Consider the following 17309-nt stretch of genomic DNA (forward strand, 5'->3'; position numbering starts at 1 on the left):
TCTCATCACACCTCTCTGTAAACTTAGTTCTTTAATTCCCTTTGTGCATTTGGGAATATCAGAAAACACTGGAAAAATAGAGCCAAAAAATGCACAAAGAAGCAGCCAGGGTGAAGCCCCAATAAGGGTTGAATGAAGTGTCCATAGTGGCCCCATAAAAACTGTGTGTGTGTGTGTGTGTGTACTTCTCCAACAGTCTCTGAAAGGCTAATGAAGGAACTATATAAAAACTGTGATGCTTACTTCATTCCATGGGTCATATGAGTCATTGATGGATCAGCCTATCATAATGAAAAGCAATGGCACAGGAGAGACGAGAAGATGTGGCTCACATGAATGAAAATTACTGTGATAAAAGAAAAGAAAGTCCCACTCTTTACCCCCTCCCTGTTCTTTATAAAAAATACTATAATTTTATCTCAGACTTAGAATGAAAAAAGGAAGTAAATGAGTAGGGTATGATTTGTTGGGTCATAAGTGTGAGCACACTTTGTGCGATTTGACCTTGGAAATCTAAAACTGAAACAGTCCAGCATAGCATGGAGAATGTAAACTACAGGATGAAAAATATTTTCTTTCTGTCGTCACAGTGATTCGCCAGAACTATGTGGAATTAATTCCTGGGAATTTTAACAAGTAAACCCAATTTGACATTTTTATTTAACTTCTGTGTTTTTAGACTGTGCACAGAAATAGTAAATATTGGAATTTTAGTGACGTTTTAAAAATAAATTCAACTCTTGTTCGAAATATTAAAGAAAACCGGTTGCCACTTATCCCTAAACAAGAGAGGAATTAGAACATGGCTTGGTAGACTGCTACCATCTGCTGGATGTCATATAACAAAGCTACTGTACATTTTCAAAGGTCTGTCTGACTCACTTTTTTTGGGGGGTTTGTAAAGTAGAGTGTATACCATCCAGAAATTTGCCCTCCATATTAAAATGTTTAAATATTTGAGATAAATTTGACTATTCAGTCCCAACTAAACAAAAGAACATCATATGCTTCACCCATTTGAAACCTGAACAAAAGCATGTAGTGGACTTCGACTCAAGTCAATTTAGACAATTAATCTTATATTATTAACTTTCAATCCATTAACAATTGGTATGTGTATTAGGTCCTGCCCCTAAATCTCCTGCAAAAACTGATGGTGCAAAAGATTAAACAAACAATGACGTAAATCAGCGAGGGGTGTGACATTGTCCCATATATAAAATTAAGTGACTAGTGAAAAGAGGAGGGCAGTTATGGCGCTATTTGTTGACACATACCTGCACCTCTACATTTTGTTCTACTCCTCTTTCTTACTGCCTGTATTTTCCTCTCTTTCCTTATCTTGTGAAATACAGAGAAAGTTTCATCTCAATGGGTTGCACAAGGCTGGCGATGTGGTTCTGGGTGGGCTGTTTGAGGTCCACTACTCGTCTGTCTTCCCTGAGCTTTCCTTCACCTCAGAGCCAAATCAGCCAAGGTGCCAAGGGTGAGTTTCACACACATACAGCAGAAAAGTGGTCTGGTTATTCTCCTCTAGTTACAGTATTTAGGGTAGAAAATAACATGGAACAACTGTCCTCAGAATTCTATGATCAATTTATGGACAATGTGAGCATTCATGACAAAACATATTTTTAAAGTATAAATTACAAATGTTTTTATATTCTGACATGGTAAAATAAGATTATTTAAGATAATGTGTTAGTAACAATGGCCCAGCAGTTTTTCTGTATTTTCAGTTCTCACAGGTGACACATTTTTTGTTACTTGTTAATTGTGACACATTATGTGTTAGCTTTGATATTCTAGGGTTCCGGCATGCTCACACCATGGCCTTTGCTATTCATGAGATCAACAGAAACTCCAACCTGCTCCCGAATGTGACTCTGGGATACAGTCTTTATGACAACTGTGCCACACTTGGAATTGCATTTCGTGCTTCATTGTCACTGGCTAGTGGTCAAGAGCAGCGGTTTCTTTTGGATAAGACTTGTCTGGGGACCCCTCCAGTCCTGGGTATTGTGGGTGATTCATACTCAACATTCACAATTGCCATGTCGAGTGTGATAGGTTTATACAAACTGCCAATTGTAAGTTTATTATATCTTTTTAAACTTTTTACACTTGCCACCAGAGCGTGATTATGATGTTCAAAGTGTCTCAATTGGGTCTACTACCCAGAAAGAAATTAATACCCCTTGTGTGTACACATCTCTCACAGGTGAGTTACTTTGCTACATGTCCCTGCCTGAGTGATCGACAGCGCTTTCCATCCTTCTTTCGAACAATCCCAAGTGACACTTTCCAGGTAAACTAAAGCAGCAAAACAAGAACTGTCAAAAATATTTATCTGAATTAAACACGGCCCCACCAGGAGTGTGGCAGTGCAGTTCCACTGACTCTCCTCTAAAAGAAGCAGATTTGGTTTTATGTATCAAAGTACAGTATATGTATGTGCTTTACATGTCATTAGTGTTTCCATGAGTTGTATATATGCAATTTCTGTGCATGCATTTTAGTATGCAGACTAATTATTTTCATTTCTTTCATATCATTAGGTGCGCGCTATGATTCAGATTCTTAAACACTTTGGCTGGACTTGGGCAGGTCTGCTGGTCAGTGATGATGACTATGGACTCCACGCTGCCCGATCCTTCCAGTCTGACCTGGCTCAGTCTGGTGGAGGCTGTCTGGCATACTTAGAGATTTTGCCCTGGGGCAATGATCCAATTGAACTTAGCAGGATTGTGGATTTGATAAAAATATCCACAGCTCGTGTGGTCATTGTGTTTGCACATGAGAGTCACATGATTCATCTCATGGAGGAGGTGAGAATAAAATGTTATGATAATATTACACAGATTCATTTTGGAATCTATAACATAAAAGACAGCAGTGAAGGAGTTGTAATTTCTTTCTGGAATGATGGAGGTACATCCATCTCTGTAAATATGATGCTGTGGAAGATGATTTGATTGAATAAACAAACTTTATATTTGCATTTATCATGTTAGATTAAAAATTAGTGTCATCAAAAAAAATTCATGACGAACGTGTTGGATAATGCCATGCGCAGGTGGTGAGGCAGAATGTGACAGGCCGACAATGGATAGCAAGTGAAGCCTGGACAGCAGCTGCTGTGCTCCAGACCCCCCACCTCATGCCATACCTGGGTGGCACACTGGGCATCGCCATCCGTCGAGGAGAAATACCAGGGCTCAGGGAATTCCTCCTGCAAATACGTCCTGACCAACACCACAACAACAGCTATGGAAATAGCATAGTGATGGCCTTTTTCTTTACCTCGCTGTCTGATCAGCACTGAGATGTCAAATTGTCATTCGTTTTTTTAATGTTGATTTTCTTTCTGCCTCTCTCTTCTTAGGTGAGGCAGTTTTGGGAACACACATTTCAGTGCAGATTTTCTCCACCTCCAGCAGGTTGGATGGAAGCTGGGGGGACATTATGCACTGGACAGGAAGATCTAGAGAGCGTGGAGACAGAGTTATTGGACATTTCAAACCTCAGGCCAGAGTATAATGTGTACAAGGCTGTGTATGCTCTGGCGTATGCCCTTGATGACATGCTGCGCTGTGTGCCAGGCAGAGGGCCTTTCAGTGGGCACAGCTGTGCTTATTTGCAAAGACTGGAGCCTTGGCAGGTGTGATATCAGTTTACACTCTGCCTGCTGTACATTTTTAAATCCTGTACTACATCATAAGGTGCCAACTAATCGCATGTTCTGAATTGCAGAACATTAACAGGAAAAGAATAGCACAAATAGCAAATTATTATGTATACATCAGCCGAGTACACTTGGTGAATACATTGTGTGCCAGAATACACTCATAGATAGTGAATATAGAAAAACACAGCTTATATATTAGCATTCATGATGCTAGATTCTTATGCTTTCCAAGTACCTAATTTGAGTGGTATGCAGAGTTAAATAAGAAAGGACTGCACACTAATCACTGCATTCTTTTGTATACTCTGTCACATGTTTTATGTTTTTGCATCTTCTTTCTTCCATTTGTAGCTTGTGCATTATTTGCAAAAGGTCAATTTCAACACATCGTTTGGTGATCAAGTATCATTTGATGAGAATGGTGATGCCTTACCAATATATGATATCATGAACTGGCTTTGGCTCCCTGGTGAAAGAACTAAGGTTCAGAGTGTGGGTGAGGTGAAGAGGTCGGCCTTCAATGATGAAGAACTCACAATTGATGAAGTGAAAATCTTCTGGAACTTTGAATCAAAAAAGGTTACTTCTGATTTTTCAGACACCCCTTGTAGAACTCACTAGTGTGTCATGCAATGTAGAATAATAAAAATTCCTTTTCCTCCCTAAAGCCACCCCAGTCAGTGTGCAGTGAGAGCTGCCCTCCAGGTACCCGCATGGCCAGGAAGAAAGGCGAACCTGAATGTTGTTTCGATTGCATCCCTTGTTCTGAGGGAAAGATCAGCAATAAGACTGGTTGGTATTCAGTTTTAAACATTGGACTCTGAATACATAATATACATTTGTATCTCAACAACTCCCTTTTTTTCTTAGACTCTATGGAGTGCACCAGTTGTCCAGAGGACTTCTGGTCCAGTCCCAAGCGTGACCACTGTGTTCCTAAGAAAATAGAGTTCCTCTCCTACCATGAGCCTCTGGGTATCTGCTTGACCACCACATCATTGCTGGGCACATTTGTTAGTGCTGTTGTCCTGGTGATCTTCACCTATCATCACAGCACACCCATGGTACGCGCCAACAATTCAGAACTCAGCTTTCTGCTTTTAGCATCACTAAAATTATGTTTCCTGTGTTCACTGCTGTTTATTGGTCGCCCCAGACTGTGGACATGCCAGCTGAGACATGCAGCATTTGGGATCAGCTTTGTGCTTTGTGTCTCATGCATCCTGGTGAAAACCATGGTGGTTCTGGCTGTGTTCAAGGCCTCCAAGCCAGGAGGTGGAAACAGTTTGAAGTGGTTTGGTGCTGTGCAGCAGAGAGGGACGGTTCTGGCTCTTACATCCATCCAGGCAGCAATTTGTACAACTTGGCTTGTTTCTTCCTCACCAACTCCTCACAAAAACACTCAATATCACAATGACAAGATAGTTTATGAGTGTGCTGTCGGGTCCACAGTTGGTTTTGCAGTATTACTTGGTTATATTGGCTTCCTGGCTATCCTCAGCTTCCTGATAGCATTTCTAGCAAGGAATCTCCCAGACAATTTTAATGAGGCCAAGCTCATCACTTTCAGCATGCTGATCTTCTGTGCTGTGTGGGTGGCCTTTGTCCCTGCTTATGTCAACTCTCCAGGCAAATATGCAGATGCAGTAGAGGTATTTGCCATCCTGGCCTCCACTTTTGGTCTCTTGGTGGCACTGTTTGGACCCAAATGTTTCATAATCCTACTCAGACCAGAGAGGAACACAAAGAAAGCTATCATGGGTCGGGGTACCCCAAAGTCATAAAACATCACTGTTTCAATGCAGCACTGATCTTCTCATAAGCAGATAGTTGCCTACAGTCACACTTTTGAGAAGGTGTACAACAAAACAACTGAGGGAATCATTAACCCAACTAGACTAAACTTTTCTTGGCATGGCAGTTGTAGGGTACCTGGGTACCAGGAGCTACTGCCTCCAAAAACACATCTCCCAGGGTCATGGGAACACACTGACCTTCCCACTATGTTAAGGTGGCCATTTGCAAAGGGGATATATAGTGTGAGACATAGTCCGATAATTACAAATTTCATGACTGGAAATAGCCATGGGAAGAAAAATAATGAAGATTGGTGGATGAGGTTGTGGTTTCCTAAAGACTAAACACTCAGCTCTTAAACTAAAGGCCCCTTTATAACTGATTAACAGCTTTGTCAAAAACACTGACCAACACACATCACCTTCTCTTATGGCTGCAGGTCCAGATCCTGAAGCTGCATTAAAGCTCACTTTGCATCATTAATGGACAGTTTCAGTAATGCCCTGGACTAATTTAAAATACTCTGTGTCGTGTGTAGTGGAAACTGCTAATTTCTGTATTTTTTATTTTGTTTTTCCTGACAAACTGTTGTTCACACAAAAAAATATTGGCATGAACATTAACTGAAAAATGTGAGAGTAAATATTTCTAAAATGAGATTTCAGAAATATGCTGCTGGTGCATCTTTATTGTTTCCTGGTGCTAAATATTATCTCTGTAGCATTTGACATTGGACAGGTGTTAGACAGAAACACTAGTTGAATTTATTCAGTGCTATTGTTTGGAAATTCAACACAATTTACAACACGGGTCACATGAGTTTCAAAAGATAGCAGGGTATTGTAGGGACGTCAAAATTAGTGCAATAACAAAATAAGGAAGTGTGTGATGTGTTTCAAAATGTTGCAAGAGGAATCTAAAAGAGAATATATATATATATAATAATAAAAAAAATCTCCTTCTGGTATCTGTGTCATCCTCAAGCTCGGGTCCTCTACCAGAGGCCTGGGAGTTTGAGGGTTCTGCGCAGTGTCTTGGCTGTTCCTAGGACTGCGCTCTTCTGGAGTGAGGCTTCAGATGTTGTTCCTGGTATCTGCTGGAGCCACTCTCCCAGTTTGGGGGTTACTGCCCCGAGTGCCCCCACTGCTACAGGGACCACACTAGCCTTGACCTTCCACATCTGTTCCAGGTGCTCTTTTAACCCTTGGTACTTATCAATTTTCTCGTGTTCCTTCTTCCTGATGTTGGCGTCAGCTTGGATCGCCACATCTATTACCACCACCCTATTCTGCTCTTTGTCCACCACCACTATGCCCGGTTGGTTGGCCAGGAGCTGTTTGTCAGTCTGGAAGCTGAAGTCCCACAGAATCTTGGCCCTGTTGTTCTCAGCCACTTTCTGTGGTATGGCCCATTGGGATTTGGGTACTTCTATTCCATACTGGTTGCATATGTTCCTGTATACTATCCCAGCCACTTGGTTGTGCCTCTCCATGTATACTGATCCAGCTAGCATCTTACATCCTGCTACTATGTGCTGGACTGTCTCAGGGGCTTCTTTGCACAGTCTGCATCTTGGGTCTGATCTATTCTGGTAGATCCTGGCCTCTATGGCTCTTGTGCTTATGGCTTGTTCTTGTGCTGCCATGATTAGTGCCTCTGTGCTGTCTGTCAGTCCTGCATTTTCCAGCCACTGGTAGGATTTCTTGATATCAGCCACTTCCTCTATCTGTTAGTTGCTCGGATCTTGTTCTTACCATTCAGCTGACTTTTCAGGACCTGCCTTACTCTCTGGAGGTATTTGGCTTTGGTTGACATCCTTGTGGCCTCTTCATGGTTTCCATTAGCCTGTGGGATGCCAAGGTACTTGTAGCTGTCTTGGATATCACCTATGTTGCCCTCTGGTAGGTCAATCCCATCAGTCCTGATCATCTTGCCTCTCTTTGAGACCATGCAGCCACACTTGTCCAATCCAAATGACATCCCTATGTCATCACTGTAGATCCTGGTGGTGTGGATCAGTGAGTCTATTTCTCGCTTGCTCCTGGCGTACAGCTTGATGTCATCCATGTAGAGCAGGTGGTTAATTGTTGCCCCACTATGGAATCGGTACCCATAGCCGCTCTTCGTGATGATCTGACTGAGGGGGTTCAGGCCTATGCAGAACAGCAGTGGTGATAGCGCATCTCCTTATGTATATGCCGCATTTGATGTTAACTTGGGCAATCAGCTTTGAATTGGCCTCAAGGGTTGTCTTCCACATTTCCATCGAGTTCTGGATGAAGGCCCTTAGGTTCCTGTTGATCTTATACAGCTCCAGACATGACAGTATCCATATGTGTGGCATTGAGTCGTAGGCTTTCTTGCAGTCAATCCAGGCAGTGCACAGGCTGGTCTTATAGTCTCGGGCGACTGTTCTATCAATCAGTAACTGGTGCTTGGCTCCTCTGGTGTTACTGCCAATCCTTTCTGTGCTTCGCTCATGTATTGAGCTACATGCTTACTCATTTTTGCTGCAATGATGCCTGACAGGGCCTTCCATGTTGTGCAGAGACAGGTAATTGTCCCTTCTGCGGGTCCTTCATGATTAGGGCTGTCCTGCCCTGGGTTAGCCACTCTGGGTGGGTCCCATCCCTCAGCAGCTGGTTCATCTGTGTGCTAGGCATTCATGGAGTGCAGTTAGCTTCTTCAGCCAGTACGTATGGATCATATCGGGGCCTGGTGCTGCTCAGCTCTTCATCTTCGACACTCTTTCTTGGATGTCTGCCATTGAGATGGTTACTGGTCTTTGTTCTGGGAGGTTGCTGTGGTCAGCTCTTAGGTCTGATGCCTCTCTTTCCCATATGTCTTTCCAGTATCTTTCCACCTCAGCTCTTGGTGGGTCTGACCAGTTGTCTTTACCCTGCCACTGAGAATACACCTTGGCTGGTTCAGTGGATAACAGCTTGTTTATTCTCCTAGCCTCTCCCTCCTTGGTGTACCCCTTCAACCGGGTGGCCAGAGCTGTTAGTTGCTGTTTGGCAGTGTCGAGTGCTTCTGGTATGGAGAGTGATTTGTACTTCATGGGTGGCCCTTTATTCACCATGTTGCCTTTCTGCAGTTCAGCTAGCTGGGTAACTTCTCTCCGTGCTGCCTTTATCTTGGCATCTAGCCATCTTTTCCATGGTGGGCACTGTGTGTTCCAGTAGTCCATTTCCCATCAGTTTGCCCTGGTTCCCTAGCAACTGACTCAGACCTTGTTAACCCGGGCGACGTCTGAGCCGGTATATATATATATATACACATATAAATGTGAGAGACCACTGCCCTTGCACTTTACTGTCAGATATAAGGTCGTGTCTTGCTGGCCTTCCAAGTTGGCCCACTGTCATTGCTCTGTAAATTAGGTAGAAACCTCTGAATAGTTACTGGTGCTTGAATGGGTTTAAAGTCCATTAAAGATTCCAATAAGCTGCAGAAGAGCAGACACTAGTTAACAGTAGACTGGAGCGTCAGTGCTTCAGTCAACGTTCCTGTATGCAGAATTTTCTACAAATTGAGATGTTTTTAATAGAGAACTACAACATGTATAAAAGGAATTACATTATTATGTATGTTGCAAGTAAACAGTTGAGACTAACATCCATATATTTGGAAATGGCTGCATTTCATTCTATAAAAATGCATTTTGGTGACATAACAGGACAGGAATTTTCAAGCATTGTTGCAAAGCATATATAACAATGCAACCATCTTGCATATAAAATGTTAGCATTTACCTCCGTCATTCAACAGTAAACTGGCATTCTCACAATTAAATGTTTCTTGGTGTTCTTCTTTGGCTGAAACAATATGATGAAACACTTTGGTGCAAATATACAGAACACTAGCCCAAAACTGGAGGCCAGAATGGCAAATATCTCCACAGCCACAGTAAATTTCCCAGGAGAGCTGACATACGCTGGGATAAAGGTGATCCACACTGCACAGAACATCAGCATGCTGAAGGTGATCAGCTTGGCTTCATTAAAATTATCAGGCAGTTTCCTGGCGAGGACAGCTAAGACTAAGCAAAAGACAGCCAGTAGGCCTATGTACCCGAGCACAGCCCAGAACCCAATAGCTGAGCCTAATGCACACTCCAGGATGATTCTCTCCTTGTATGTGGATAGGTTTTTCATTGGAAAAGGGGGATTAACAACCAGCCAAATAGTACATATTAAAACTTGAATAAATGTGAAAGACACTACAGTCATTCTTTGTTGTGGAGGACCAAACCATTTCATGACATTAGTGCCTGGGAGTGTAGCTTTGAAGGCCATTAACACCACTATTGTTTTTCCAAGAACACAAGAGATGCAGAGGACAAAGGTGATCCCAAACGCTGTGTGATGCAGCATGCAGGACCACTCAGAGGGTGCTCCAATGAAAGTTAATGGACATAAGAAACATAGAGTCAAAGAGAAGAGCAGCAGGAAGCTCAGCTCAGAGTTATTGGCCCTGACGATCGGGGATGACCTGTGACGAAAGAACACTGCTGCTGTTATAATGGCAAGACAGGCTCCACCAACTGAGAATGCAGCCAGGATGATTCCTAGGACCTCCTCAAAGGAGAGAAACTCTACAGGTTTGGGGAAACAAGTGTCTCTCTCTGCATTAGGCCAAAACTCCTTTGGGCAAGGGAAACAATCAGGGGAATCTGAAAAAATGAATGAAAAAAGGGCTTTTAGTGGTCATATATTTGATACTGTAGATGTGAATTACAAAAAAGAAATGACCTGTAGCATTGCTAATCTCTCCCTCAGGACATGGGACACAATCATAACAGCAGATGGGTTTTCCTTTCTGCAGCACTTTACGAGTTCCTGGAGGACAGCTGTCACTGCACACTGACACAGGCACCTGGAACATAGATACAGACAAACTCAGATATTCAGGTGTGCTACACAACTCTGATAATTACAGTCTGCACACAGACACTGATATCACTGTTCGAATTTGCACATGATGAGGACAATTCACAGTTTCAATAGAAAACACTCAACTGCAATTTATAGTTATGAAAAATAACTGACAGCTGCACTTCGTCTGTGAAACAATTCTACAGTTACATGACCACCAAAACTCAAACCAGGATTAGATGACAGTCAAATATTCACAGGAATTTTAAGGCACAGATTCAAAATAGTCACTTAAATTTAAAGAGTTAACTTGTTAAAAACCTGTTAAATATTTATAAAACTGGTATTACACGTATTTAAGTTTTGAATACAAAAAATGCTTCCTTTTCAAACAACTCTACTGTTTTTGGTGAATATCATGCCTGTAATTTATATGTCCAAATACTGATTTGGCACAGTTTTCAACACTGCACAAAAGCTTTGCAACACAATTGTAAGAGCATCATACAAAACAAAACATTTCTATGCCAACACAGCATTAACATCCTCTTATCTCCCACTTCTCCCTCTTACTGACCTCCGTGTGCACCTTATTGGCTCAGGCATAGTGGTGTAGTTGTGCTTCAGTGTGTGCATGTAGTTGTGTATGGAGAAAACACCACCAATGATGTGGTCACCATCCATTGAGAATGCAGGTAGACGAGTGGCACCCTGGAGCTTACATTTCACAGATGAGGCCTCAGCACTGACCCCTGCACCAGTCTTATACTTTGTAAGCCCAGCCCTTTGTATCAGACCATCCCCAGAACCATTCAAGGCAAGAGCTGAGTTCAGCTCACACAAACCCAGAGACAAGATCAGGCCAATAAAGAGAGCTGAGATCTCCATCCCTCAAGTGTCTGCATGTGAGCAGACTGAAAGTGTGTTTTCACTGGTTTATGTAGATTTTCAGACAAAAGCTTCCCTCCTTCTACTGTACGTCATCTTGCTGCACATCAGAGGGAGGATGCCCTTACCAATGGTCTCTTTGTGCTCTACGAGCTGCATGAACAACATAATCTCCATCAAGTTTCCCTCCCTGTCTCTTGTCTCTTATAAGTTTATCATCACACACCAGATTTCTTCCTAATTCTGTTCTTCCCTTGTACATTTTTTGCATTGGTTTATTATTTTTCTTAATTTCAACTGAAATTAAGAAAAATGTCGCGAAAATTATGACATACTCAGAAGAAATGTAGGGGGCTTTACAATGGACACCAAATAGTCTCATTGCTGATGTTTTCCTCTGATGAAAAAGATGCAATTGTTGCAGGTATTTCTCTGCATTTTCCAAAATTTTGTCCCAAATTTGGAGTGTCATCGCCAGCTCTCACTGTCCAATGGAGCACTGAGATCCACCAGGACCAGCACAGACAGCCTTTTCTCATCACTGTTCATTCTGAGGTCATTCACAAATTTGACTTGAGCTGTTTCTGCACTGTGCTGGGCTCTAAAACCAGACGGGAGCTTTTCAAACACATTGTTGTCACAGAGAAAATCATTCACATTTTTTGTTAAAAACTGCTGATTTATTAGCAGCTCCACTGATGAAATTATGCAGCATTTAGCACAAGACCTCACTAACATTGAAAAAGTCTGTTCTGTGCAACAATAAACATGATCAGTGTCTGACAGCCAGTGATGAGAAATCTCCTTCACAGGGCTGTCAACTCAGTTTAGCTTGGAGTGAAATTTATAATTTAATATTGCCGCAGTTCATTTCTGCCAAAAAATATTTTGGTTGCAAGGATTTTGTGAAAATTGTTGCAAAGCACTAAGCTCTTCTTCTGATTGTGCTAGAATTTACCTCCCTCGTTCTGCATCAAACTTGAACCTTTTAAAATTTCACATCAATTAAAATGTTTTTTAGCTCAAGAAAAGGTTTTTTTCCAATGTCAATGATTTTATTGAATTGTCAAGAAACGATGAATTTTGACTTTGTTCAAAACATGATAAAACAATATTTGTAAAAATGACAATGAAATATTAAAAGTGCATTTAAACATTATATCGAAACAAAGAAAAAATGTCATAAAAAATCTGCAAATGTAAATATTTCAATGAACTATATAATTATATATAGTATAATTACTCATTATTAGCTCTATATGGTATGTTGCCTTCTTCAATATTTACAAACCTCAGATGTTAGGATTAATCCTTGTTCATTAAATGTTTCTTGGTGTTCTTCTCTGGCTGAAACAATATGATGAAACACTTTGGAGCAAATATACAGAACGTTAGTCCAAAACTGGAGGCCAGAATGGCAAATATCTCCACAGCCACAGTAAATTTCCCAGGAGAGCTGACATACGCTGGGATAAAGGTGATCCACACTGCACAGAATATCAGCATGCTGAAGGTGATCAGCTTGGCTTCATTAAAATTATCAGGTAGTTTCCGGGCGAGGACAGCTAAGACTAAGCAAAAGACAGCCAGTAGGCCTATGTACCCGAGCACAGCCCAGAACCCAATAGCTGAGCCTAATGCACACTCCAGGATGATTCTCTCCTTGTATGTGGATAGATTTTTCATTGGAAAAGGGGGACTAACAACCAGCCAAATAGTACATATTAAAACTTGAATAAATGTGAAAGACACTACAGTCATTCTTTGTTGTGGGGGACCAAACCATTTCATGACATTACTGCCTGGGAGTGTAGCTTTGAAGGCCATTAACACCACTATTGTTTTTCCCAGAACACAAGAGATGCAGAGGACGAAGGTGATCCCAAACGCTGTGTGACGCAGCATGCAGGACCACTCAGAGGGTGCTCCAATGAAAGTTAATGAACATAAGAAACACAGAGTCAGAGAGAAGAGCAGCAGGAAGCTCAGCTCAGAGTTATTGGCCCTGACGATCGGGGATGACCTGTGACGAAAGAACACAGCTGCTGTTATAATGGCAAGACAGGCTCCACCAACTGAGAATGCAGCCAGGATGATTCCTAGGACCTCGTCAAAGGAGAGAAACTCTACAGGTTTGGGGAAACAAGTGTCTCTCTCTGCATTAGGCCAAAACTCCTTTGGGCAAGGGAAACAATCAGGGGAATCTGCAAAAAAAAAATGAATAAAAAAAGGGCTTTTAGTAGTCATATATTTGATACTGTAGATGTGAATTACAAAAAAGAAATGACCTGTAGCATTGCTAATCTCTCCCTCAGGACATGGTACACAATCATAACAGCAGATGGGTTTTCCTTTCTGCAGCACTTTACGAGTTCCTGGAGGACAGCTGTCACTGCACACTGACACAGGCACCTGGAACACAGATACAGACAAACTCAGATATTCAGGTGTGCTACGCAGCTCTTCGGACAGGTTCACATTTTGGATGAATAGAAAGTATTATTGGTCTTTGTAACTGTTATCCTTTATTAGCCCAGCTTTTTGTTCAGACTGGCTGTTTTGGGATCCCGACCTAAAGCCGTTTCAGCATAAGTGCTCGGGGGGCAAAATCCACAGCACTTGTTTTGTGTAAAAATAAGGTCTGAAGTTCAACTGAAGCTCAAAGAGGCTTCAGCAGTCCAAGCTCAAAGAGGAAAGTGATTATCTTCCACACTTTTTGAAGAACAAATTCCTTATTTTTGTTTGTGTCCTACTACATCTTGTTCTATCTATCTCAGAAAAACACACATCGTACCCTATGAGATTACTGAATTTCAAATATGAATAAGTTCAATCATTGTTCCTTACTTCTGAGACACCCTCCATCCAGTTGAGGTTCCTGTTGATACGGAACTTCTGGCCCACCGGCAGTGATGCATCGTAGAGCCCCACTGTCACCAACTCAATGCTGCCACTCTCAGTTTTTTGCCAGTTAACCAGCTCATATTTGGCCACAGGATCCCCATTGGCATCAAATGACACATCATAACCATTTTGGGAAAAGTTGACTTTCTTCAGCTGAGCAAGAATCTGTGAGGATGAAGTAAAGTAAGACACAGCGTTTAAAGAAATGAAAACATGTAAAATAAACTGAATATTTCATATCATAAAATGTACATTATAGTGAAAAAGGGGCATTGCAGTGTTCACCTATTCACTTTGACTGACCTGTTTGGCCTCTATCCTGGTGAATTTGTCACACTGAGTTGTAGAATTTGTATTTCGGCACACTGCATTATGAATGGCATGTGCTATTGCATAAACAGCCTTGTACACCATGTTTGTGATTCGGAGCTGAGATGTGTCGGTGTACGGGATCTGGAGTGTCTCAATATCTTCAGTTCCATCACACAGACTCTCCTCTGTGGCTGCAGCTAAAAACACACAGAGAAAGAGGAAAGTGTTTAATGCCTTGACAGTGACAAGATTACATTATCATTATTTTTATGTGTTTCTTCTTCTTCTTTCATATTTTAGTATGTTACTGTTTTAGGACGTACCTCAATAATTTTATTTCATTTTTTCAACAGCTGCTGTTTTAGTTTATTCTGGTCCCTGTTTTATCTTTTAGCTTGTTGTATTTCAGTACAGTTTAACACGAATCAGTCTTCGGACAATTCATCACATTTTTAAAAGTCAAGAAATGTACAGAACTTTGACCAATTTTTGTGTGTTTTAAAGAAATAAAAGATAGGTAGTTATTGATACATGCCATTAAATACTATTTTTAATCTCCATTTAGCTTGGTGACCTGGAAACTGTGTCTTTTCTCTGTGCTTGTGGTCAGAATTCAATGTTAGCACTGTGAAACCACTCCAGTCAAGTTCACACAAAATCTACTCAAAGAGAGCAGAGGGCCACACCCCCGAAATCAACAATTGAGATGACCTTAGTGTGTCCACCACATGTCATTGCCAATACAATGTATACAATGTACAACATCAATACATTGTGTAAATAGAAATCTTAAAGCAGTTGTTGAACTTCGGTCCAGAAAAGTCCCACCAGACAGACAATCAGCAAAACAGCAAAACTGTACGGCCCAAATGTGAATGTCAACTCCATCAAAATTGGATCAGCTTTCTCACTTTTTTCCAGCCTGCAGTTGAATGAATCCTCCCAGAACTCAGTCAGCACTGGAGAGGCAGCCACTTCAGTGGGAGAGAGATCCAGCAAGAAGTCTCTCAGACCTGGGATGACAGATTGCTGAATGCCAAATGCAATGGCTCCAGCACAGAAACTGAATCTCAGCATCTCCGGGTCAGTTACCCAGGCCTCACTGCCAATCCACTGACGAGGTGGAAAAGCCTTGAGCGACAGCTCCTCCAGCAGGAGCCTCATGTCTCCAGAAGCTGCAAATGCCACAACAACCATAGCTGTTGACCTGGAGAGACATTATAATGCATCATATTATGCCAGTCTAAAGATCAATCATTATATTGTTCATAGAAATTAACATGAGAACTACTGGACATACACTTTTTCATCTGTTAAATGTACAATATTGGTCTCACTGACCAATACTAGACATTGCAGACTAACAATATCAGCAACAATTATGAGAGAAAAAAACATGATTAACACACAGTTTTTGTGTTGTTGTTTTTTTTGTTTGTTTTTTTTTGTGCAGAGGGTCAGTGTCACTGAAAGGATCAAAAGCACAAATAGTCATGTACAAACCTGCGGATAACATCAGCTACTCTCTGGATCCTGCTCCGTGGGTGCGTCCGATAGAAAGATTCAGAGTATTCCACACAGATCCCCTCCTCCTGGGCTGCTTCCAGGAAAGCCGCCATCCCATTATTGCCATAGTCTGAATCGGACCGGATGGCACCTATCCAAGTCCAGCCAAAGTGTTTTACCAGCTTGGCCAGCGCGTCAGCCTGGAACTGATCGCTCGGGATTGTTCTGAAGAAACTCGGGTACTGCTGCTTATCAGACAGGCATGCACAAGTGGCAAAGTGGCTCACCTGAAGAAAAACAGCAGCATAAATCTTGAATCAGAGAAGAAAAAAGAAGGGATCAGCAGTGGCCTGTATTAAGCACATAGTTTGACAGGAGTCCAGAATATTTACTTGAGGAATGTTAAAGGACCCGAAGATGCGTGACATGCTGATGGATGGCGTGGACCCAGACTCACCGATGATAGCCATCACCATACTAGACTGGGAGCAGTTGTCACCGGTGTCAAACACCGGGTCCAGTCCATTTGAAAGCTGGAATGCCACATGCACGGCCACGGGCACTGAGGCACATGAGTCATGGATCTCATAACCGAGTTTGATGCCTGGCAGCAGCTCCGTGCTGTTATTAATCTCCTCAATGGCAAAGACCATTGCCCGTGAGAGGCGCAGTTCACGGGAGTCAAGCCTGCACACAGACACTGATATCACTGTTTAGATTTATCACAGTTTTAACAGAAAACACTCAGTTGCAATTTATAGTTATGAAAAATAACTGACAGCTGCACTTCGTCTGTGAAGCAATTCTACAATTACATGACCACCAAAACTCAAACCAGGATTAGATGACAGTCTAATATTCACAGGAATTTTAAGGCACAGATTCAAAATAGTCACTTAAATTTAAAGAGTTAACTTGTTTAAAACCTGTTAAATATTTATAAAACTGGTGTTACACACATTTAAGTTTGGAAATACAAAAAAAAAATGCTTCCTTTTCAAACAACTCTACTGCTTTTGGTGAATATCATGCCTGTAATTTATATGTCCAAATACTGATTTGGCACAGTTTTTAACACTGCACAAAAGCTTTGCAACACAATTGTAAGAGCATCATACAAAACAAAACATTTCGATGCCAACACAGCATTAACATCCTCTTATCTCCCACTTCTCCCTCTTACTGACCTCCGTGTGCACCTTATTGGCTCAGGCATAGTGGTGTAGTTGTGCTTCAGTGTGTGCATGTAGTTGTGTATGGAGAAAATACCACCAATGATGTGGTCACCATCCATTGAGAATGCAGGTAGACGAGTGGCACCCTGGAGCTTACATTTC

General features: G+C 41.7%; 3 protein-coding genes across 3 annotated transcripts; 1 reads left to right on the plus strand and 2 right to left on the minus strand.

The window, feature by feature from the left end:
• Positions 1 to 1253: 1253 nt before the first annotated feature.
• On the plus strand, positions 1254 to 5472 carry LOC121609240 (extracellular calcium-sensing receptor-like). The gene is made up of 9 exons (XM_041940821.1): positions 1254 to 1486; positions 1796 to 2090; positions 2222 to 2308; positions 2559 to 2828; positions 3077 to 3283; positions 3386 to 3661; positions 4040 to 4234; positions 4357 to 4480; positions 4559 to 5472. The coding sequence occupies exons 1-9, from the start codon at positions 1254 to 1256 to the stop codon at positions 5470 to 5472; spliced, it is 2601 nt and encodes an 866-aa protein (XP_041796755.1).
• Positions 5473 to 9249: 3777 nt separating this feature from the next.
• LOC121609243 (vomeronasal type-2 receptor 26-like) lies at positions 9250 to 11046 on the minus strand. The gene is made up of 3 exons (XM_041940825.1): positions 10936 to 11046; positions 10240 to 10363; positions 9250 to 10160 (listed from the first exon to the last, which is right to left on the minus strand). The coding sequence occupies exons 1-3, from the start codon at positions 11044 to 11046 to the stop codon at positions 9250 to 9252; spliced, it is 1146 nt and encodes a 381-aa protein (XP_041796759.1).
• A 1509-nt stretch (positions 11047 to 12555) lies between these two features.
• Positions 12556 to 17308, minus strand: LOC121609244 (extracellular calcium-sensing receptor-like). Its single transcript, XM_041940826.1, has 8 exons — positions 17160 to 17308; positions 16365 to 16659; positions 15970 to 16259; positions 15378 to 15673; positions 14458 to 14663; positions 14098 to 14319; positions 13539 to 13662; positions 12556 to 13454 (listed from the first exon to the last, which is right to left on the minus strand). Exons 1-8 carry the CDS (start codon positions 17264 to 17266, stop codon positions 12556 to 12558), a joined length of 2439 nt encoding a protein of 812 aa, XP_041796760.1. The 5' UTR covers positions 17267 to 17308.
• Between the last annotated feature and the right edge of the window lies 1 nt (position 17309).

Source organism: Chelmon rostratus, chromosome 7 (assembly GCF_017976325.1).
Source record: "Chelmon rostratus isolate fCheRos1 chromosome 7, fCheRos1.pri, whole genome shotgun sequence".
NCBI lineage: Eukaryota > Metazoa > Chordata > Actinopteri > Chaetodontiformes > Chaetodontidae > Chelmon > Chelmon rostratus.